The following is a 24,676-nucleotide window of genomic DNA, read 5'->3' as shown; positions in this document are numbered from 1 at the left end:
AGTTGGATAGCTGCTTGGGAACATTTCTTGCTGCCTGCTTGTCTTCAGCTTCATTTTACACAGTCCTCACTGGAAATTAAAGAATCCTGATCATCTGAAAGATGGATCATCTCATTGTTTATTAATATTTAGGGTATGCCGGTGGAATGATTTTTGAATTTGCATTGCTTTACCTTGTGAGCGAGCACAAAATTATTTCCAAGCGTGATACACCTCTCTCACCCCCATCATTTTTTGGTTTCAGCCAAGCACTGTCAGATGCTGCACATGAGCTTCCCAACCTTAACTCAAAGCAGCTGTTACCACAGTCTCTCTCCACGATGGCTGAACAAATAGTATATCCGTCAAAACATTTCAGAGTGCAAGAACAAAAGAGTTCAGCTGGTTTGCTCCGATGGTAACAGAGCCCGTCTCCACAACACAGCTGACACTCAGCCAGCATGAACAAAGTTCAGTGCTCACCTCTACTGAAGCGTGCCGGAGGGACGACAACTGCCTTGCTGTGGCAGACTCTCTTCTACTCTGGAAACTTGTCTGCATTTTTCCTGTGAAGACAAGGCCTACTTTGGAAAAACCTAAGGTTGCCCGATTTAAATATAAAAGCCACAAACCCTTCCCCCCCCCATGCCTACAAAAATACACAATAACTTGCTGAAAATTAAGTTATCCTTAGCATTTACATGAGCCATGAAAAAATAAGAACATCTTCTCCATAATAAGTGCAAAACCTACATTTTGACCCTCTACTTTAGAGAAACAGTCAAGTCCCAAATGTATGGCTGCTTATATTGCATAATGCACGGTGTCGACAAGCCTAAGAACAAAATAAAACTCTCAATTTTGAGATTTCACCTCATGTATAAGGTAAGAAGGCACACAGCACTGTGACAGAGACACATGCAAACATCCCAGCATCCATGGGACGTGAAAGCACAGGGGATACTTCCTGAAGCCTGGTTTCTTCGATCACAGCAAGCATCTTTGGAAACATTCAGAAGTAAAAGATCTTCATGATATTGAAAGCAGCTATTTTCCAGTAAATACATCCCAAACACACATGAATTTAAATTGGAAGCTATATCTGGTTCCTTCACATGGAGTACCTGCAGGAATCTATGCCAAGTATGGAGGCCTATTTTTTCCCTCTAAAAAGAGTCCCCCGTTGTTGGAATTTCTAGAAAAGCTCTACAGAAGAGTCTTACAGAGCAGAACATTGTGGTGTTTGCTTGTCTGCCCCAGCACTGAGTCAGTGGGGTGAACAGGGAGCTCCCAGGCCAGGCAGCCAGGTGTGGAGCCACGGGGAGCAGCAGCAGCCACCGGACCTGGTAAGACAGCTCCGGAGGAGAGCTATAATAAGAGTCCTAATTGTAGCCATACCCACAAGGGGACATCTGACACCACTGCAAGACAAAAACCTTAAATTATAACATATGCCCTCAAAACAAAACAAAAAAAAGCCCACAGAGGAAAGCCAACTCGCTACCTTTAGCTGACCACAGCCAACTGCAAATGGCTTTAAAGCCATCAGACAACAAAAGACCGTGCCGTGGTGCTTTCTTCAGAAGTTAGCATCCAGAGAAAACAAATGCACAATTGAATCTCATTTCTGCTGCAGGAAAATGAAGATAACATGACAGAAACTGACAGATTTACAAAGGCAAAGTGTTCACTGAGTTTGCATCATCACCCTCCTTCCTACACATCTATGAACAAGGAAGGACAGGTGAGCTTTCCTGGCCAAGGAGGTCTTTTCCTTCCCACACTGTTCAGCCAGGAAAAAAATAAACACATAAATAAATGAAAAAAGAGGAAGAAAGCTCAGAGCTTAGGAAACGTGAGAAAGTCTCCCACAAAAGCAGAACTATAATATTTCTGCAGTAACAGCAAATAGCAGTTGACTCAAAGAGCTCTGCATTCTCTGTGCTTCTAAATACGTTGCTTTGCAAAACCTTTAACAAACAACGTGATGCTGATATTGCCTAAATCTTCAGAATGACAAATAACTAAAGGAAAAAAGCTCCTCAGATCCATATTGTCTGGATAGATACACTTTGATCACTATTTGATTGAATTGAAACACACTCCCCTTCCTCTCATCCCGCCCCCCAAAAAGTTTATAAAGTATAGCTCATATCAATATCATCCTGGGTACATTTCATCTTGTAGCCTAATAATGCTCCGAGTAAGAAATTCCCACACAAAGCCCACTGGTCAGTCCCTGGGCTCGGGTGAAGATGGACTGATGTCACAGAATGTTTCTATAATCAGCTTGTACTCTTTGTCCTAACTACCTTGGATGCATCCCAAACGAGGCATTTTGTTTTCAAACGTAGCATAAGCAATTTTCTAAGTTACCAAAACACAAAGGTAAGTCGTTTGCTTCCAACAAAATCCGGGCACTTCTGAGTTCTTCCTACTGCTATCTGATATTGATCCTTGCAATAAAAGGACAAAGTCGGGCGGTATGCTAATAAAGGTCTGCAATATATTGCAGCATGATTTAAGACGTGCTTCCACATAAAGTCCAGAAACCTCTCATGCACCAAATGTATTGTGCTCAGAGTAGATTCCTTCCCCGTTCAGAGCCCTACAACCTACTTCATTAAAAAGCAATTTTGGATGCAACATCCAGGCTTCTCCTCAAGTCTTCCAGAAGTACCAAGCACATCCAGACTTCAGGTAAACAGAAAAAGCTTCAGACACGCTGCAAATATCTGAGGCTCCACAACGTTTACACTGAATCCTACTGACTGCTGACAACATCTGCAAGAGTAACTGATGAATGACAAAACCACAGACGGGTTTGGGTCGGAAGGGACCTTAAATCCCCCCCAGCCTCACCCCCTGCCGTGGGCAGGGACAACCCCCGTGGCCCTGGCCCCCAGCACTGCAGCAATGAGGGACCCACAGCTCTGGGCAGCAGTGCTGGGGCCTCACCGCCTCGGAGCGAATACCCCGTGTGGTTCAGTAAAATTAGGAAAGTAGCCCTTGAACAGCATGGAGGACCCCATCTTCGAAGTTCCCAGCAATGTACGTACTACAAATAAGAAAAAAAAACATGTAAATAACTAAATTACATGATTATTTACATAAACAGTGACATAACCCAGAGCAAGGAGGAACCATATGTGAGGGTCTAAGCAACCAGCGTCGCCAGGCTGTAAAACCAAGCAGGTAATTGCAAGCTGTCTCCATGAATGCTGGCAGCGGGCGCTGTTGGAGAAATTCCCTTTTAGTGACAGTGGGGAAGCACCAAAGAGAGATTCAAGAAGGAGGTTCAATATACCAGTCTTCCATTTTAAAACCAATCACATAAATAGAGAAAAGATAAACATTCCACTAAAAGTTGTAGGAGATGGAGATGTATAACACAGAGGTAATTACATAAACTGCCTGCTCTGAAATCTGAGAAAACAAGATTAACAATCTCAGTCATTTCAAGTGAAAATTATGTTGACAGTGTGTTTTGAAAGGCAGTCCATCATTCAACCATAGCAAGCACATATACTGAAACTACACTTGGAGCTACAAATGAAGCCCAGCAGAAAATTCTGTCAACACACAAGTGCAGGGGGGGAACACACCATGCAGTGAAAAGAACTTTTTCATAAGAAATAATAGTCATACTCCAGTACTCTTCATTTTTTTTTTCCTTGTGATTAGGATGCTTCAGAAAAGGAGTTACATTAATCTGTCGAAGAAAAGCTACTTAGCATATTTGCAAAGCAAGGGAAAAAAGAATTGTAAATTCAACTGTTTTTTTGTTTAATATGATGCCACGCTCCAGAATTTTAAAATATTAAGAATCATATGATCCAAAGAGTTTTAATAATTTTCTTTTCTAATATAAATAGCATATATTATACAAAATAAACTGGGTAAAACAGCACAAATCATTCCATTTTTATCAGAGCTGCATTATTTGTCATTTCACTTACCCAAGCTTCGCGCCACACATCTCCTTCTCTTTGCCTTTGCCTTTCTCTTTTACTTTTTCTTTCTCTCTGCCTTTACGCCGCTCTCTTTCGCGTGACCCACTATGAGTCCTCCTATGACTGGATCTTTCACTACTTCGACTATAAGAACGTTGACGAGGTCTTGAGCGCGATCTACACAAAATCCATAATATTAAAGTTTAGCAACTGCACATTTTTGGCACTCACTGTGTGTTAGATTTGTCATCTAGTCCAACTATTTGGAACACATGTTCAAATCATTTAGTGATTTAGATCTTTAAGTGAAATCCTGCCCATTTCTCAAAAGCAAAAGTGAATAAGAAAGCATTGCTTCTACTCTAAAGGAAGAACGTAACATAAATTAAACCACAATAGATAGCATTAATGCATGAACAAAGTAATTAGGTATTAACAATGTAGTCTTTAGGGCTGTTGGAGAAAGAAAGGATGAAAAATAAACAGTGAATTTTTTTTTACACTCTGTTCAATTTATCTTAGCAAATAATCAAAGAATTTACGGACGCTAATAAGTGCTTGTACTTACATATTAAATACTTTACTACTAATAGCAATGTTCCAGCAAAAGCAAAAACAGAAGTGACATTTACAGTGCCCTAGCATTAGCCTTCAGCGCTGATATGTACACACTTTTTAATATCAACTCTACATTTGAAACACATTTTGCAGAGCATCTATGCATAGGCCAACCCTACAGGTCCAATAGGGCAAGGAAGTGCATACAGGTGCAGGGGTTTGTGCACACACAGTCCTCTGTTCTTGGCTGCAAGTTCTCAGGTGGTTCCAGGACCTCCTGTGCTCCCATTCATCTGTAATGAACCTGCATTGTTACTGATATACTTAAATGAAAAAAGATCAAGTGCTATTAGGATGTAACTGTTTCTATGTGTATCCAAGAGAACCTTTCACGATTCCCAATTTTCTAGATGATTTTCTAATTTATAATTTATCATCAATCAATACATCAAGGCATTCAAGGCCAGGCTGGACATGACTCTGGGCAGCCTGGTCTAGTGGTTGGCGACCCTGCACTTGGCAGGGGGGTTGAGACTTTATGATCTTTGAGGTCCTTTTCAACCCAAGCCATTCTATGATTCTATGATTCTATGATCTCTGCTGACAGTACACAAGCAGCTAAACACAAAAACAGCAATGCGAGTTCCCACTAGTTCCCAGTACAACACCCATCCCCATAAAGGTTCTGATGGCACCTCATTGAAAAGTTTCATTAAATACTGAGAGGGCTGGGGGGAGAGAAGGGCATTTCATAAACCTCGATGAGAATTATTTAGCACCTTTTGGACTGCAGAACTCCAAAGGCCTTTAAAAGCAAAATCACATACAAGAGATCACTCAATTTTGAAGGCAACAACTGTTTAATAAAACTCAACAATGGAACAAGCAAAAGAAAATACTACCTCCAGATGAAGCTATAAATCAAATTGAGGAAGAATGCTGTTATTGAGTCTGGAATGTGTCCAGCACGCTGGGGTTAACGTACCTACTCTTGCCATCGTGCCTTTCAGACTAGCACCAGGGGTCAGAACCTCCGTTTTAGGTTTCATTCAGCAGATGGCATCTCTCGCAACACTATATCTTCTATTATTAGTCACAGTATTAGCACTAATACAATAGATCGAATTACCACTTAAGTAAGTGGTATATTTTCCGTCTCGAGATGGATTTTTATTATGTCATCACAAATTAAAAAGCATCCATCCACTCTTCGGGTCCCAGACAGAGGAAGTTTTGACCTAAAAGAGCATCCCAAGTAGTGGATCTACTTGGGTTTCATTTCCACAGCCCACAGTCCCATGGATGAGATCACTTGGATGGTACCACGGCTTCCAAGAGCTCCGCAGGCAAGATGCAAAGTCAGAATCAGCGTGTGCAGGTACGCAGAGCACAAAAAGCCCTGCAGGAACACACGTCAATGTTATTTGACAAAACGCCTCTCCTTATTTAAGAGTACAGTCCTTCAAACAAATAACTGAGGAACCTACAACACCTCTTGCTGAAGACGCTTACTTCCTCAGCTCACGTCTGAACTTGTTTTCTCACCTTCGTTTTGCAAATAACAGCAATTCAGTTTAGATTAGCTGGATGCTCCAATTCCAGAATTCTGTTCTCTCACCTGGCCACGTAGAACAAACAGCAGGTGTGATTCCCATGCAGAAAAACAGCTCTCAGAAATTAGAAATAGATTTGTCGCACCAAATTTGTAAATGTAGATTTGCACCGAACACTTCTAGCAGCACAACAAAGGGATGAGCGTTTTCTTTACAGAATCTGTCCCTGTTCTTTCATTTGCAACCTTCTGTATCCATAAAATTAATTAACCTGGAGCGATTAATAGTCATTCTTTATGCTTTGAGTATAGCAGTTACAAGAAACAGCTGATCCAGTTTGTGCTCCCTGTCCCAGCCCCGCAGGGAGGGAGGTGTAAGACTATCAGTGGGATGCTACCAAGAGCCCCAAATCCCACAACATTTGTTTTAAGAAAGCTTCATGCAAACTTCTAGGCCCTGTAATAAGTTCAAAACACTCCATAAGCTCTTAGCAGCAGAAAACGATTTCATAAAGTGAAAATTTGAGCACGCTGAGGTTGTTACTCTGCGCCTAACAAGTTGCAGCGCTTTTCCATTTGCAGCATGAATGAATTCACCTGCACGCTGCTGTGAACTAATACTGCAATACCCTGCAACACGTACAGAAAGGGAAAGCAAGCTGTAACTTCACAGCACAGAGCTACACATCACCTGTGCCAAGATGTCCTCCGTAAACAAGCAGAAAGTCTGCAGATCAAGAGGAAAATGCCAATCTCTGTTCTATTGCTGTTGATTTTCTTTCAATAATCCCAATTATTAAAGTTGGAAAGCGTTCAAATTACACAGCTATTGGAAGATTTAAATAAAAAAAAAAGTGGGAAGTAGGCTGGCAGCACAGCCCCTCCCCCAGCACCCAGAACACCCACCCGCCATGCCAAAGGTTAAGTCATTTAGGCAAGTTCAAAGATCTTCAAAGGGTTCTTAGATCCAGATAAGCCCATATGTTACCAAAATTCTGTGAAAAGCTATTACTTTCCAATCTGCTTTTCATGTCTAACTTGCAGAACACACAGATGCTTGGCATCACTCGGTATCCCGAAATTCTCGCACCAGATAATCAAGGCTCGCCAATAACTTTCCTATCTAAAATCCTACGAAACGTCTTTATTCCATCAACACTTCGTCCACTTGTAAAAATTGAAAGTATCCATAAAAGCCCGTTCTGTTACTGCACGATAAGTGTTAATTTGCTAATTTCTTCACAGGTAATCAATTAAAATGTAAAATATTGGATAAAATTAGTTGCACTAAATTTAACAGCTGCTCCGTGAGCATAATTAGTTTCACAAGGGCCATATGTATTCCGAACAGAGACAGAGTTGAAACAAATAAGCAGATTTTAAAACAAGTTTGAGGAAATCTGCATTTAATTAGCAGGTGGGCACTACAACTGCATAATGTTTTTATACATTTATATTTATGAAGTGACGGAAGATCTAAAGGCTTTTTAAAATGGCGTTTATTGTTTGAATGGGAACTGTTTTGCTGCATGCTAAAGTGATTTAAATCCTTATAGCTCCGCTTTGAAAAAATCATAAATGGTGAAAGAAAACATGTGGAAAACTGTAAAACTAGAAAGAATTTGCGACAAAAAGCAGATACACATACCATAACCAAAAGGAAACTACACTTAATTAAATGTACACTACATCTGGAATATCAGCCTAATAAAACGTGAAACTATTAATTTTCATTGTTCTAAAGGAAATGAGGTCAGTGTCGTTTAGTATTTCCCCAATTATATTGCACTAAAGCATTGAGCTGTATCTTATAGCTACAATCTAATCTTTGCAAAACACTGCAATCTGAAAGCAGCCACCAAAGCAGACTTCTTAAATGGAGGAATTAGAATGCAAATACAGGAAAGCTCAAACAAAAAAAAAAGAGCATTCCTGCACTGGAAGTAAGGTTTTCTTGGTGGGGAGAACAATTTTCTTAGCAAATAACAATCACAGCTCCCAAGTTTCTGAGATGTCAAGGGCTTCACTGGGACTCTTCTACATCTCTCTCAGCTGGCATAACTCTTATGAGCTTATCAGTAGCTCAATAACCACAAACAAAGCCCAACAAATTCACGCCTTTTTAAGATTTTAGCAATATATCAGAAGCCTGGGAAAGAACAATGGAACAACTGCATTGCATCACACCCGGACAGTCACATTGGTAATAAAGACGCAGCGCAAACACAGCTCATTGCAGCAGAATGACATGATCTCTTACAAAGCACATTAAGAGAAATTTTCTTGTTTAACTCAAAGTCACAAACAAGAAAAAAAATAAACAGCGCAGGTTCTTGGGGAACCTAACCTACAAGGATTTCAAGCATCAGCTGCAGTTGCTCAAAGTGTGGAAGTTAGTAACACTTCATTTTTAATTTGAGTATGGATAGCTCTGTAAAGTAGTCCCGGTCTTTATTTTGTTTGCAATTTAAAAATGCATTTAAGGAAGTTAAATATAGGCCATACGGTAATGATAACGTATAGGATAATATGGTTTATTTATTGTTAAAGTGAATGAAAGATGAAAACATGCATAAGCAGAGGGTCAGCTTTTAAGTCTGACGGGAGACTGGCACTAAGAGGAAAGAGACATTGCTTCAAGCCAGCTGTTTAGACAATCAGTAAGAGAAAATAGAGGTATTAAAGATAGTAACAATATCATCCACTGTGCTGGAGACAGGCAAGATGAAATATAAGCAGCAATAGAGAACCAAGAACACGGTCTGCAGAACGGAGAAAATGGATTCACCAGATACAGGCATCAACTTACTTCAGTAATAAACAGTTCTCCACCCATAAATCACGTTAATTACATAATTAAACATTTGAGGAAATTACACTCAAGCTTCCAGTAAACTGTAATTAAAAACAAACAAACAAAGCAGTTACTGAAATCTTGGCATGAGGAGCGCATAAATGCAGCAGGACAGCAGAGCAGGCAGAAAAGACACTGCTGCTGGGTTTGGTTATTCTCAAGCCACCCCTTTGTTACCAGTCTTGCCCTTCTGACTGCACCTCCTGGGCTCCTGCTCTCAGTCCCAAAGGAGAGTGGGACGTACTCCCTTCCACGACCCCTGGCCACCCCAAAGACACAGGAGCGGCACCAGCTGCGCACCCCGAGGTCAGTGCGTGCCCACCGCACTGCAGAGGTGTTGGGAATCAGCAACCAGGTGGAAAACAAGTAACTTTATATGGCTTTCTGGAGCCGACTGAGCTTTTCTGTCAGCACTCGATGGCTCAGGCTCGCTTCTTGTGTGCTTTGGACAGAATTCCTCGCCTAAGGGAGAAGAGGGGAAAGCCGAGCACAGCCCTCTCAGCGTTCACAGCGTGCCGGCAAGAGCCTCCAAAGCAAAGCTAACAGCAGAAAGCAGGCTTCACTGAATGCCACCTGGAAGACCAGAAATATAGACCATAGATTAAACATCAGCAACGCAAGCACTAGCTCATGTTGGCGTGATGCACAGAGCCCTAACAAAGCCAGCAACACCAGCCCACGTGCCACTGGAGCTCGCTCCCTGCACTAGCAGCTCAGTGAGGAGCACTTCCCTTCGGGCACACGTGTGATCTGCTCGAGCAGGCCAGACACACGCTGCACATGTGGCAGCACATAAACCAACAGCAGCGCTGCAGCTACACAGTATTTCTGCGTCCCGCACAAAACGACTCACGCTATTTTTCCACCAGGCTTCTTATGCAGAGGCAGGGCTATGGGAGCAGCTGCGGCCAAGGGACGTGTAATGAAGTGTGCTGCAAGGGATCTGGGGAGGGAGAACAGCTGTGTGAACAGCTCCCACAGATCTACTGGAGCTGCAAACTGTTCCACTCCATTAGCAGCACAGGAAGGGATTCCCTCCCTGCACAGGCCTGCAACACAACTGCTCCAAGGAGCTGAGCATCCTCATCTCCCTTCAGGCAAAACGTGTTCCTCATTCATTCCCCTTGCTAAGCTTCAGGGAGACTCAAAACTACCTCTCTTTGCAGAGATTCCATCTCAAGATAGGAAACTCAGTTGAAGAACGCAACTCTTTTTTCACAAAGTGAATTTCTCTTACCTGGAGGATGCTTCAAAACGGGACTTGTTTTTTTAACCCCATATTCAGATCACCATCTCATTTTCTCTACGAAAACCTAGCATTTATTTCTAATAGTCTCTGGGTAATAAAATAATTAAGGAGTGGGAGGTAGTGCACTGCCCTGGCTATTAAATAAAATCAGCTAAATAAAAATCCACCCCCCCCTGCCAACGCCCATCTTTCCCCATTCAAAGCAGTCCGGAAGTTCTACGCCTCAAGTGCATAAAAACCACACACCTACAAAAATAGCCAGTTGTATATGAACTATATATACACTTCCATGGAAAAGCAAAATTGAGTTTGATAAGAAGTATTCCGCTAATCGGTTAACCAAAAATAAAAGCACCACAAATCAGTTGAGAATACCCAGGTCATCTTCAGTCTGTGCAAGCGCATAAGAGCTGCTCACCCTCCGGGTGAGGCAAAATGAACACAGCTGTCAGTCTGCCACGCAGAGATAGGAGCACAGGGGCACTCCCTGCTCCTCTCACCCATTCCAGAACTGCCACTGCTGAGGCTGCAGATAAAGTTCCTTTCCTGCAGGATTAGGCAGTCTGAAGAAACGGACGCTTCCCCTTTTTAAAAAACACACTCTTTTAAAGAAATGTACGGCGAAACTTGAATTCTACATGGATTAGTAAGACAACATTCCATTAGCAAGTAAATCCATCACATTTTGTAATTAATTCATTCAATACACGCAGATGCGCTTGTACTATTCTCAATACAGCTGGAATACATTTTAAGGAATGAGGGCCCAGTTCCTCTCAGGACCCCCCCTCCCAGCCCCCCAAGTGCACAGAGTTCTTTGTTCCTCCATCACGCAGGCGTTAGTGACTGCTTCTGCCACGACAGGAAGATCTGGTTGTATCGCAAAGCAATGAAAATAGTTCCAATTCATTTTCCAGATGGAACCCCCATCCAGGTAATTATTGTTATAATATCTGAGGCGTTGGCCAATTTATGTTAAAGAGCAAAGGAATGTAAGGGTGAGGACGACTTCTTCACTTTCCTGGTGCCCCTGGAAAGCCCAAATTAGTCACAGGTAAGTTCAACTCTTCTGCCTCTGACAACACCACTATTTCATTTCTTGCGATTGTAAAACATCTGAGATTGAGGCCTCGATCGTGGCTTGAGCTTAAAGATATTTATTACATGAATATGTATCCTCATAGCCACGCAGATATGAGACAGCTGGATGAAATCACCTGACCAGATGCCTAAAATCACCCAACAACAGGATGCCATTCGCACAGCCACAAACCACCACAACCAAGAAGGCTGTGTGCCCACGGCCCCAACCGCCACCAGGATGAAGCACTGCACTGCCCGCAGCTCAGGCAATGGAAAGGTCTCTCTTTACCTCACTGACAACCAGGCACTAAAGGTTTTGTGAGCTGTAAAAAATTACATATACGTGTATATAATTAAAAAAATAGGCGATATTTCACCTATCCTTTTTTACCATATAAAGGCATGTTAAACATACAAGATGTTTAAATACCGTCTTTTTCCCCTCACATTAGAAAAATCTTATACTTAATGAAAACAGCCATAATTTTAATATAGGATCCGGTCTCCAGAATGTAACTCATAAAAAGGTTTTAGAAACTCCTGAAGCAGGAGAAAAACAAAAACACAGTATCCCACGTCGGCAAAACGTTTTACAAACACCGCATAAGCAGCTTTAGTACTTTTTTCAATCCGCATTTACATATGCAAAGATTAGTTTCTAATTCAAATGCATGTTAAATGCACCTTGCGTCGGTACTTTGTGTTCTACAAGCGCAACGTGGATGCGGGAGAGCACGCTCCTGTCTTTGTTTAGTGTTCTCCTTTCTGCACAGAGCCCGGCGTATTTGCTGGAGGCTGATGAAGAACACACAGCCGAGAAGCATACAGGCAGCTCAGGGTAGTTAGTGGAGGTCGCCACCGATAACCCTGTTGTGTCTTTCCCAAGCCCCAGCTCTAATGACTCATTAAAAAGCCCAAGAAAGGAAAGAAAGCCTCAAAAATGCCACATAGTATCCCAAAGAGAAAGTGTTTTCATCATAGAAGCTTCAACTGTTACACAACAGATTGTGAAATAAGACAATGTATCCAAGGGTGAAAAAACAAAATCTGGATGGCTTACGAAAATCATGAAGTAATGAAACTGCTTGATTAATACATCTCAAAATGTATTAACGACTCTTCCGACCAACTGATGATACTCATCACAAGTTACTTGCTATCAACTTAAAGGTGTAATAACAATCAATAAAAAGGTGTTTTCAGTACAAATCTTGTGTTAAAAGAGAATCTAGAAGACTTACTACGGAATATTCTTCTACGCCTTTCTTTTCTCTTGTTACAAAACAAAAGATCTCAGAAAACCACAGCAAAATTGTGACCACTGCAAGCCAGCGCTGCACAGCCAGCCTCAATCTGCAAGAAGTCTGCAACAGCAACTAGGTGGTACTACATTCATCTTAATTTTGAAACATAAAAGCAGGAATTAAACGTAAGATATGTTATTTCCACCACGCTGCTAAGATCATGCAGTTACCAAGGCAGCTCTAAAGGAGCCAGCTCTGCTCGATGTGACCCTCAAAAGCCTCAGCCCTTCTCCCAGCGGCTGCACTGCAAGGTGCCGAATACGAGCATCACCGCATGGAAGGAGGGGAAGGGAGCATGGAAAGGGAACACCACAAGAGTTAAGAACTGGAAGGCAGTAGAACACACTAGGCTACCACTGTACTAAGCAAGGAAAACTTGTGTGTCACCTTCAAACGCTGCTCCAGCAGTCACTAATGTCCCCGTCCCTACGGTGACAACACTACCGCCCGCGGTTTGCAGTGCTGGCAGACATTTGTTTTTACTGTTGCAAGTTTTTCATGTCTCTCCAACTCTATTTTTTTCATGCCCCCCCATTGTTTCCTGCTATCAAGCTACAGAGTCTTGGGGGGCCAATTCCATTTTGAACACACCTCGCTGTGCACACAGCACGCTATGAGCGTGACCCCTGCCCAGTACCTTCCTATGACAGCAGAGGAAGGACATGCTGGCTAACCACAGGCAATGAAGACATGGCCACTCCTCTGATGAGGTGGCATCATCTCTAGCCATCTACCGTACTTCATGGCTGCAGCATACTAAGAGTGCAATTGCCAACATTGGTTACCAAGCTCTGCTTTGAGAAGATGTACCAATCTCGTGATCCTATCAGCTTACTGTAAGTTATGTTCTGAAATAAGGGCAAGCCTTCATTCTATTATTTAGACCATTTCACCTTTTTAATGTAGCTGAAGCTGGGAATACTCCCTAACTCAGACCTCCGCCAGGCTCTGCTGAGGCTCCCAGCAGAACACCCAGGGCTTGCCCATGCTGCTGGCGGAGCTGCAGCCCTCCTGCTTCCAGCACTCCTTTCAGAGCTGGGCTGGAACTCTGTATTTGCACCAACTGCTTCTGAACACCCATTTACTCGAAAAATATTAAGTTTTCTCTTCTTTAGTACAGTAAGAGAGCCAGAGGTCCCAGATATATTCTCAAAGCTCACGTTAGAAGAGAAACAGCTCTAAATGAAATTAAGTTTGTGATACTCTTCTGTGATGTGCATTCTAAAATATACAAAAAAAAAAAAGATGAAAGCTTGACTGAAAGTCCTCTCCCCACATGTTTTCCTGGTTTGCAGTCCTCAGCTGCCACAATGGAACAAATCTCAAGTGTGTGTCACATTTTTGTTACAGGACGAAGCACCTTAACCACAACTGTTAAATTACATTGCATTAAGAAGTTCACAAAAGATGAATGACTTTTAGCTAGCAAATCTGCTGCTTTGTCAAAAGACGAGATAGGAACTTATGAACTAATCACAACTCAGTGAACATTTTGTTCTTCAAAATACAAAACCAATGCTCCAGACCACATTTACTCTGAATCCACGCCAATTCAAGTGCCCCCTGAAAAGACAACCCCATGAAAACAGAGGAGAGCCCAGGGGAACAGGAGGGCTGACTCAGGCAGGTCACCATTCCACCCTGCAGGGTCCTGACAGCCCAACTCAAGCAGAGCCCCATGCACTTCACGCTGATCTTCCCAAGTGAATCCCAATAGGACAGCAGAAAGGACCTTGTGTCCTCAGGGAGGAGAAACTGAGTATGGGAAGAGACCTGATGAAGCTAACCTGGCAATGGGGCCCACTCAGAACCCCAAACTGAACACAGACCAGACGATGTAATTTGGTAATTACATAAATGGTGGTTCAAAATCTTAATTGTAAGCAGTTTTATATTAAAATCGTAGCTCTACTCACCTGATTCCCACTACACTGCTATACTGTATCAAAGAAAAACATATCAGCAGTTACAGCTCCTATTAACATCAGAATTCTCCATATATACAAACAGAGAATTCTAAGGCAGATTAAAACTGCTGCTCCATGCTAACATTTATTTCTTAGTAGTAGTTCTGATTACCTGGGAGCAGCATTTCCATTACCACACACTTGATAGGACTTAATAAAACTCAATTCCTAAGAAGCAGCAGTAAGAAACGCTATTTGCACTTTATTAATTTTTTTCTGTCTCGGATATTTGTTTGCAGAAGTGACCTCTGCCAAATTACCATTATAGAAGTCTCAACAGTAAAACAATTGAATAGAACGTTAAATAATTCAGCAGCTTTCCGTAAAGATTGGTTTACACTTTGGTTATGCTACCACAGTTCCCTCACTTTAACGTCTGTCATCCGAACTAACACTCATGAGTAAATGACAATTTTTTGCCTTTTGTTCCAGTGAATAACTGTTTTCAATCAATCTTACTGTTTAGCCAGAAGAATTTTTTTTTTTAAATTATGTTTGAACATTAAATTACTAGGACCACGTTTTCTGCAACAAAAGTGGTAAAGCTGACCTTTATTTTATTAGCCTACAATTTGCTCACCAGTGTTTTCTTAAGCTGCGGGAATGGCTTATGTCCATTGACAACACCCCACAGATGGTTATGATTACATTTAACAGGACAACGCGCTCATTGAGAACTTTCACAGACACTTACCTAATGGGATGTCACGTTAAATCTGACAAGAGTCAGATAAAATAACTATATACTAATTGCAGCGCATCGAGGAGGTCATTTCCAAACGATACGCGCGTTTCCAACGCAATTATTGACAGAACCTGTGCACTAACATTTACGCAGTGACGCGTTTTCAAACGAGCGCGATTATTGCGCACGTTTCTTCTGGCAGAAGATGTCCTTGAATCCACGTCGCTGTCAACGTCCTGGAAATAGATGCCCCCTAACTGCAAGACTCTGGTCAACGTCAGAATTCGATTGGACTACTTCTTGCTTCCTCTGCTAATGCTTAATGACTAATTCCTCAGAGATACCCTTAAAAGCCCTAAAATGTTGTCCTTGGGTAGAAACTTTCACTCGGCAATCAATCGGGAGCAAATTAGATGATGGTGTTGAAATGTACTGCACTGTTTAAGCTAACAAATGAACGAAGAAAGGTAGTATATCGGAACATATGCCACTACACTGAAGTTGCTAAAAGGGTCTGTTGGAAGAATATTTGGTTTCCAGTGAAGCTAATATGCTATAAGAAGGGACAGTGATGAAAGAATACCAAGTCATATGGAAATCCAAATATAGTGACAGACACAATTATTTTACTAATTGCTAATGAATACAGTCAAGTGGCATCAAAAAGCCAAACTTTGCTTGGACTACTTCGGGTTTTGACCTCCGCATGAGCAAATGCATTTCAAACCGAAGCCCACCAAAATTGATTAACGGCGCCAGCCAAGGCCAGCGTGTAGCTGAAGCTTTTTTCCATCTATCACATGGCCCCAAGGATAGTTAAATGAACCTTAAAATGGCTACAAACAGCTCAATGACTACACAGACTCCTGCCAATTAGAAATAATTAGGCAGTCATTTTGGTGGTAAGTCTTTTTAAGTGCATACATAATGATGCAATGATGCTTATTAGCGATCTCATATGAGCTATGCTCAAACAGCCTGGAATAATTATGCAACTATCACAAAGCCTTGCACATCTCTGTACTTCACCTTAATGCATTTAAAAATCCACTTCATTACCTCCAGTAATTAATCCTCCATTAATTGCAGGAAAAGCCCAGTTTACCGTGCTTCGTTTCTAATTATCTTATAAATAGTTATGGTTCTAATTAATGTGTTCATTAAGCTGAATATCTTTCTCAAAGCCATGCTCAGAGCAAAGGTTCCGCTTTTGAGAGAAAAAGCCTAACTAGCCATAAGGTGAGGCCATTTTGGTTGTATTTGCTTTTATTTTAGTATATTCAACCTCCTAATTGGCATTTAAAATCTAATTTGGAAGAACTTCAATAAGACTATATACTAGAAAAATAGGAAAAGGATTTTTTTTCCCCCCACACCCATTCTCCAATCAAGAAGCTTAGAGCTCTAACAGCAAAACTTTCAGCATACCTTTTTGATATAGGCTGGAAACAGATTTTCAGTGCTATGCCACAGACTAATTTAAATTCTATTACAATTTCGCATACCTCTGCCTGTGTCCATAGAAGACAAGCAAAAACTATAGAAGAAAAATAGGTACCTAGCAAAATATGAATTATTGAAAAACATCCAATGGCCCTTGCCTCCATTTCTATAACATGAATCAGCAGTACAGAATTACAAAAGAATTAAAACAATTCATTGAAGCTGAACATGATACAATTCCTTAAAGTTAAGGAGAGGTTTTCAGTCTGCCTCACTAGGAGCTGATATAACCCTGTAAAAACTGCAGCTAAAGAATATTTTTAAAGCAATATTTATGGACAAGGAAATTTGATATTGAAAGCACGCCCTTCACAGTATTGAGGTATGCACATACAAATTTGCAGAAAACTTAAGGCCAAAAAAATTCTACGATAGTACATCCAAAATATTTAGAGTTACAGCAGAATTAAGATACAGATAGTAGATTTTTTTTCCTTCTCCTAGACTTTAAAAATTGCTTTTTAAAGATAGACACGATACTTCAAAGCATCCTTCTCCAGTTACTCTACAGTTTTCACATTTTTCCTTATGTGGTCACATATTCAATATAAATAAAATATTTTGCCGAGGCAATTGTTTCAGCTCCACTTTGATAGCAAAAAGACAAAGGCTCTACACATGCATGAAATCAGCAATATGCTTTTTTTCCTTTCTCTTCCTACAACATTACACCTGAATTGAAAACCTGGAATTGCTGAAGTCAAGTGCAACTTTGCCACTGATTCTGACGGAGCTGAAGTAAACCAATAAACCCATATTAGAACCAGATGAAGCATTAGCATCTATATGTATTCGTGCTCCTGCATTTCAGGGAGACACAGTGCCTTAGGAAGCGGCAGCTTTCTCAGTTTGAGGGCCCTTTTGCTTTAAGATGTTCTCATCAGACCCCAGCTTCAACGCCCCAGGCTGGAGCCTCTTCCTCCAACCAGTGCTCTCACAAGGACAGCTCTTGCCCTGCTCTCCTGTTCCCTACACAGGCAGGGCAGAACGCTGTTTGCTCTGCATGCTGACTGGCCTCTATGCACAGATGGGGGCAAAAGCAACAACATACCAAACAGCGAAGGGACACTCAGCAAAGTGCCAGAGTACCCACCTTGCATCAGCTTAATCTGGCATGGAAGTCACCTCCAAACCATGCTTTTTGTCAGAACATCAACAAGAACAGCCAGCTGCCTATCTGGATCTTGAAGCACAGTTGATTTATATAGGATAAAATTCATTGATGCAAACGTACTTCAAGCACTGCACGTGGCAGTTACTGTCCTACTTCACTATGTGCTGAGCAGAAGACAGCTGAGCAATCCAGCCAGACCCTGGACAAGAGAGAAGAACTGTAACACCCTGAGAGCAGCTCCCAAGCAAGGCTTGTTCCCAGGTCCTGGCTCCCAAGGAGCTCCCAACCAACCTCCAGAAACAGAAGCAAGACATTATGGTTAAACATCACCATATCTCCTTGGCAATTAATTTCTCCCAGGGCTTGATACTTTTCTAGCAACATATTTAACAGCCGGTTTGAAAAAGGCAGAGCATCAAGCAGCACAGCATACTTCAAAAGTTGCTGACCCCTGCTCCAAGGTGCCTGGTTCTAAGAACAACAATCTTGTTATAGCTACTCTTCATGGAACTTGAATAAAAAGAACACAAGCATAATATACCAAAATAATTGAGAAAGACTACAGTAACCAATCTATTAATACGTAAAGTAAACATGGCAAGGAATCTATGGGGGAAAAGAGTAATCCATCATTAAAACTGTGATGAACATGGATGCAAAGCTGGGGTTGTACACAATCTCAGCTCTGGCATATCCATCTGTGGCGCAGTTGACAGGTAAGATACAAAGTGGACAGTGGATTTTTGGAATAGAAGGGACTGACAGCTACCTGCACTCTGCTGCTACAGAGTAACTGTGAAAAACCCCAGCAAGAGGAACGGTCCCAGAGCCCCGTATAAAAAGGGCAGCAGAACACTTTGGGCAGCAGTGCCTGCATTTCACCTGTGTTTTTACAGCCTAGGTACTGCTCCTGCCATACAGTTATTAGAGAGGCAAGAATCCACAGCAAAATGCTCCTATTAAATTCTACAAATGTTGCGTTTCACATGCTGATGATCGTATTCTGGAAACCAACACTGGAAACAGCAGCAATTTACTCGTGCAGACAGCGATGGTCTTGTGTTACCGATGCGTCTTTAAGACATCTGCTCAGTGTTGATTTGCATAGCAGCCTCTAGAAACACGATCTCTGTGGCAAAAATGAATAGATTCATGGCCAGAGTTGTGGTAATGGAGGAAAAGAGGATTAAAGAAAGTAGAAATATGCAATAGTTTAGAATATAAACTAAAATGAAAAGAGTCGACTCTCCACTAAGGAGAATCAAATCATTCTCATACTTCCTTAAGTATCTTTTCCCAAACAGCAAACTGAAGCACAACCACTGCCCCCACATTAAAAAGGTGGGGAAGCAACCCACAAGTACACCCTTTCCCAAAAGGAGGAATGAAAGGCCTTAGAAAAATCAGAAGCTACATTAAGAACACATTCTATGAAGGTAACACTAGGATTGCTTTAGAAAAAAGAAGTTTTCATGCAGTTTGACTCAATAGTTCTAAATGAACAGCAGTTTGAATTCATATGTTTAAGGCTTTTTTTTTTTTATATATACACCAATGAAAGGCATCAAAGCAGCTGTCACTAGCAGCTATCTGCCCTTATTGATAACTTTAGGGCCCCTGGCGTTGCTTTATGAAGTTTAATTTCCCAAAGTGGTCAATTAGACCTTGGTAATGTGTGCATTGGTGGGTTATTGCTCTAGGATATCTTGAATGCTACTGCTTCACCCCTGTACTTTTTCCACTACATCTGTGTAGAATAATTGTTAATTTTTTTTTTTTTTTAAGTAACTTATTATAGCTAAAATTATGTTTTAGAGACCACTGGCAATATAACCTGCAATGGAGTAAGACCCTAAATGAAAACTTCAGGTGTTGATTTATTACTGGAAAAAAAGGAATATCTGACATTAGCATCCACAGAAAAACCTCAAGACCACATGAACAAAACCAATCCAAATTCCACTAGTTCTGCCCTTCCTCAAGCCTTTGTTTGAAGTTCAATCCGAGAAACGCTGCCATTTTTAAATTAAATATACATTTTAACAGAGCCAAGATTCCTAACCTTCCCTACCCATCCACTAAGAGAAGAGATGCACACAATGCTGGCACTGGTCCCTCCCGTGATTGCAGACGTGAGTTTGTGCAGTTAGTTGCATGTGACACTGCCAGTTGGCGTAGCAAGGAGAGAAGGAAAAATATAATAGGCAGCAGATCAAACCTGTAAAAGAATAACAACTCCAGTAGTTACTAGCAGGCAATGAAGCACTTCAGGAGAAATATTTTGATAGCACTGCTCGATTTCTTATAGGACTTTCATCTGCTTCTTTGTTGGAAATGGATCCAAGAATTTTCTAAGACAGTAACGTTGAAAAAGCCTTTCAGTAGATTAAGACAGCTTTTCAACACTGCCTGACAATTTGTGCCCAGTCTTGTTTTTTCACAGCTGTCTTGCCCTTACTCCCTGCTCTCAAAGTCACTGCTGCTATCGTTACTCAACAATTTTGCTTCTCAGTTCCTTAAATGTCCTTCCCAGCAGCCAATAACTCACACCGGCTGATGTCCAGACAGTGAGTTCAGAAAACCCCCACTTTCTCCCCTAGGCCCTTCCTGTCTCCCAGAACAGAGACCAGCATCTACCCTTGGGCTCAATCCAACCTCATCTTCAAACCCCATTTCTACATTACATTTCAATATAGTCTTGCTTCACAACGTTCTTGATCACAAAAATCAAGGTTCTAGGTTCACGCAGCTGCAATCCATCTCATATACATTATAACCTTTGACCACTACTTGAGCCATTCTTTTTTTCCTTTACCTGTCATTGTCTCGTCTACCACACATTGCCACTGGCATTAATATCTACCTCAAAACTAGATCCCTTTAATCTCCCCCTCTCCTAAGAGCCTTTATTATCTTTTTATTATCTTTTCAGGCTGATGCAGTTACTAGCAAACTCTTCCCCAAGTTGTTCATAATGGAAACTATCCCCTGAAACTCTACAGCATAACCTACTCGAGTGCTGCTAAAAGGAAGTTTTGAAGGCAGGTCGGGACAGATTATGTCTTGAACCAACACTTGCTATCAGCTGTAAGCTCTGAAAGGCCAGGGCACATTCATGCCACCACACTAAAAACACAACGCATGGAAAATAAGAGACTAACTGAAGAAGGAAAGACCCCTTCCTATCCACCATCCCCAGTAAGGCAAATACCAAAGCTTTCAGTGATGCCATTTGTACCTTTCAGAAGTTACATGCACAACGTTTCACTGAGCAATATTGTCTCTTTGCTAAAATACTTATTTGTTCAGATTTTATTTTTAAAATATTTTTTTTTTAAATGTCAAAGGAAAAAGAAACCTCACGCAAAAGACAACTGACTCCTGCCAGTACTAAAAACCCAAAGCTGAAAAAGGCTTAAGCCTGTTGCAACAGAGTGACACACTGTAAAATACACAGAGTAAACAACCAACACAAAGCAAGAACTGACAGCTTGCCCCACCCAGCAACAATTGTTTGAATGAAGCTATGACCTTCTCAGCACAGATCAAACTCAACACAAGCATCTCTAACTTCATGGTAAGCAGCATCCAGTATTGTATTTCTGTTTGAAGCAGCAGTGTTGAAAGTACACCTAGAAAATGCATAGAGGAGGAATCTTGTAATTCCATCAGTCCCATGCATCACAAACCAAGTAAAGCAAATTAAACCATTTACACCGTTCACCCAAGTCGTAAACCTGTGCAGTTATTTAATTAGAACTGAGGGAGCATACAGAAATATTTTTGTTGTTCTTGTTATTTGACCCTCTTTAGTTAGCCCTTTGTTGTTACTGTCATTAGTTATCCACCCTTTTCAGTTAGCTCTCCTCTGCATAGCCAGAGGACCCTATTTTCTAAATAGCAGGAATTACACGCACTAAAACTGAAAGAACTCAGACAAACCATGAGGGTTGGACGCAAGACGATTCTCATTTTCTTTGCTAGGATCACTGCAACTGGAGGCAACAATTTATCTTTTTCTACCAAACTCCGACCCTATTCCAAGCTACCTGTAAGGAGCAAGTCCCAGATTGCAATAAGACGCACACATTTCCAAACTAAATCAATTAGCTTGGAATAGAGTTCAGGAAATAATACGTAACCGTGTCCCCACCCCCAGCGACACAAAACGCCACGGATCAAGCACTTCCCTCACTGACCATCCAAAGACAGCAATTTCACAAACAAGATTACACTTCACACTGTATTATCTCATAGATACCCACAGAGGTACTAGCTGTTACTGCATCACTCGTGTCGAACTTTGTTATGCATTTCAGGACAGGATGCTTCAGTTTAAAATAACAAGAAAAGCCAAAAACATTTGGCAGACAGTAAAAACAAGCTTGCGTATTTAAGGACAATTATAGAGAAATGCTCTGTAACCACAGAATTGTATGAAGTCAAGGAAAAAAAGGTTAACATCCTTTGGTTAAATCGGTTTAAAGCTACATGAATTAAAAGACTGAAATCCCAAGTCCTGACGTATTTTCATATACAATTAACTTGTAGAATAACTGTAGAGAAAACTAAAAATATTAACAAGCCTCTATCCACACACAAGTTACAGGAAATGCAAGTTTCTCCGTTCCAGAGAAGCATAATATTCTAATAAGAACTATCCTAATCTTCACCCAGCAATAATTTCAAGATGATATTATTATTCTCATTTCCTTGAATAATATCCATACTCCAGGGCCATTTTCCTTCTCATATTCAATATCATGCATGCTTGTATCAAGATTCCTTTCTTCATATCCTGTCACAGTATCAATCACTGCCTCCTGTCCACTCAATCCACTTTTGATTTATCAGCCGCTGTCTTTCTGGACTCCATAACTCGACCCAAACCATTTTAGCAAGACATTGACAAATAGCACCCGGTATCACATCAACCTGTTCCACTTAGTAAACTAAGAAACAGTAACTGTGACATCTCTGCATAAGTATTCCATTCTATTCCCCAGACTGATGTATATTAATGAGGAGATGGTATTTGAAATGCTTCTTCCACATCAGCATCTAATATGATCAAATTAGGAAATGGGATGATTTATTAAATTTCGCAGAGCTGAAATATTTCTTTATATCACTCTATGTGTGGTTTCAGAAAGTGAGCTGTTGCTTTCAATTTTTCCACCGAGGATGTGCCTGCATTTCACAGACGAATTATTGTCTTTAAAAAGATTGCAAGAAGGCAAAATGTTATTAAGCAAATGCTCAGTAAAACAAACTAAATCGGTTTTAAAATTCCTAATTTAATGTAAATCTTGGTTGTTTTGCTGAAATTCAGTTTGTGATCTTATTAAGTCATATTTGCATTGTACTATCTTGCTGTAGGACAGCTTCAAATTTATAGCATTACTAGGAAGACCCACTTTTTTGACTCTAAAAAACGCATCTAAAACAGTCACACTACACACAAGTTTTCTTATCTTCTGAAATAAAGCCCAGAATATCAACTCAGATTTTGTTAAGTGACACGTCTTAAAAATATGTTGAGATGACCACATTTTTTTGTAACTTAAATTTTGAAATTAAAGCCCAGTATTTGACTATTTCATTCAAATTAAATATCTATGTTAGAAAAGCTACTAAAATTACACTACAGACACATATACTTCTTACAAACACATTCACTACCTTGAAAAACAAACCATCTTCATTTGATGGACTGGAGGGAGAAAGGAGGAGACAGACAGTTTGCAACATCTGCATGACTTACACTGAAAACAAATCCAGGGATTTCAAGATACAAAGTAAGGGATCTCAACTTCCAACAAGAAAGTAGTTTTCTAGCATCAGCCCCAGCTGACATTGGGAAACACGGGTGCTCAAGTCCTGAAGGCGGTACTTGGGAAGCACAACAGTAACCCTACAAATAAGAGCAGCACAGAGAAGAGCTTGGCTTTATTGCGGCACCTCACGTCGCTGCCTTCTTGGTGGGTCAGTAGGTTTTATTCCCCACCACTGTCAATTCAGAGGTAGGATACCAACAAGAATACTTCAGCAGGTAACACGCTTTTACTACCCTAACAAGAACCAGATGAGTTACAGCTAATCCTTTTATCAGCTAGTTTACTCGAGTGTTTTCTTCAGTACTTACCTTTAAATGTGACATACAAAAATAAGCTGCCTCATTCCAAGCAAAATATGTAATGAATCATGGGCACCAAATTCATATGAAAATTGTACCATGACTTCAGCACTCCTTTCTGTACATTTCTCAAGACAAATCTTGTCTCATCACTATAATAGCTTTTGAAGGATTTTTCACACCTCTTAAAAAAAAAATCATTTCAAATTTGGTACCCACAATATCCAACAGCAAGGACTTCTACAGCTTAATTATATGATCTGCAAGAACTCTATTTAACTATAGCATCTGCTTCACTTGATGCCTGCCCAGGGTCTTACACTGGAGGAAAGGGACATCACTTCTTCCTTAATCATCTTTTCACATCATTTTTTTTTGTGTACCCCTCCATCACTTTCCCTCTGTCTCCCCCCCAAATCTCTCTCCAGCCTGAGGAGCCATAATGCACTCAGTCAGTCCTCTTCACAGAGCTGTTTGTACCTTCACTCAAGTGCACAAGGCAGATTCTGAGTTAGCAAGGTAAGGAAATACTCAGCATTGCTGCTATTGCCTCCGTGCTAGCAAACAGGGAGCACACAGGCCCCAGCAGCAGCTTTCTGCAGCCGGCTCAATGCTTCTCCAGATTAAACCATGGCTTCACAGGGTAACAGCACAAGAGAGCAGACTTGAAAAAATCTACCATAAAGGACTCAAAGATTCTTTTTTTTATAATTTGAGATGTTATTTAAGAATATTTTCC

General features: G+C 41.0%; 1 protein-coding gene across 4 annotated transcripts in view; it reads right to left on the bottom strand.

Annotated features, from left to right (window-relative positions):
- RSRC1 (arginine and serine rich coiled-coil 1) overlaps window positions 1-24,676 on the bottom strand; it is a 112,859-nt gene that overhangs the window by 79,042 nt on the left and 9,141 nt on the right. For 3 of the 4 annotated variants that reach the window (XM_021393569.1, XM_021393571.1, XM_021393570.1), the window contains one exon: window positions 3,939-4,109. The exons of the other annotated variant lie outside the window; for it this stretch is intronic. In XM_021393569.1, coding sequence (XP_021249244.1) covers window positions 3,939-4,109 — 171 coding nt within the window. The remainder of the gene's footprint in view (window positions 1-3,938; window positions 4,110-24,676) is intronic. 4 annotated transcript variants of the gene reach the window in all.

This window comes from Numida meleagris, chromosome 4, assembly GCF_002078875.1.
Source record: "Numida meleagris isolate 19003 breed g44 Domestic line chromosome 4, NumMel1.0, whole genome shotgun sequence".
Lineage (NCBI taxonomy): Eukaryota > Metazoa > Chordata > Aves > Galliformes > Numididae > Numida > Numida meleagris.
This window is presented reverse-complemented; position numbering and strand designations above follow the sequence as displayed.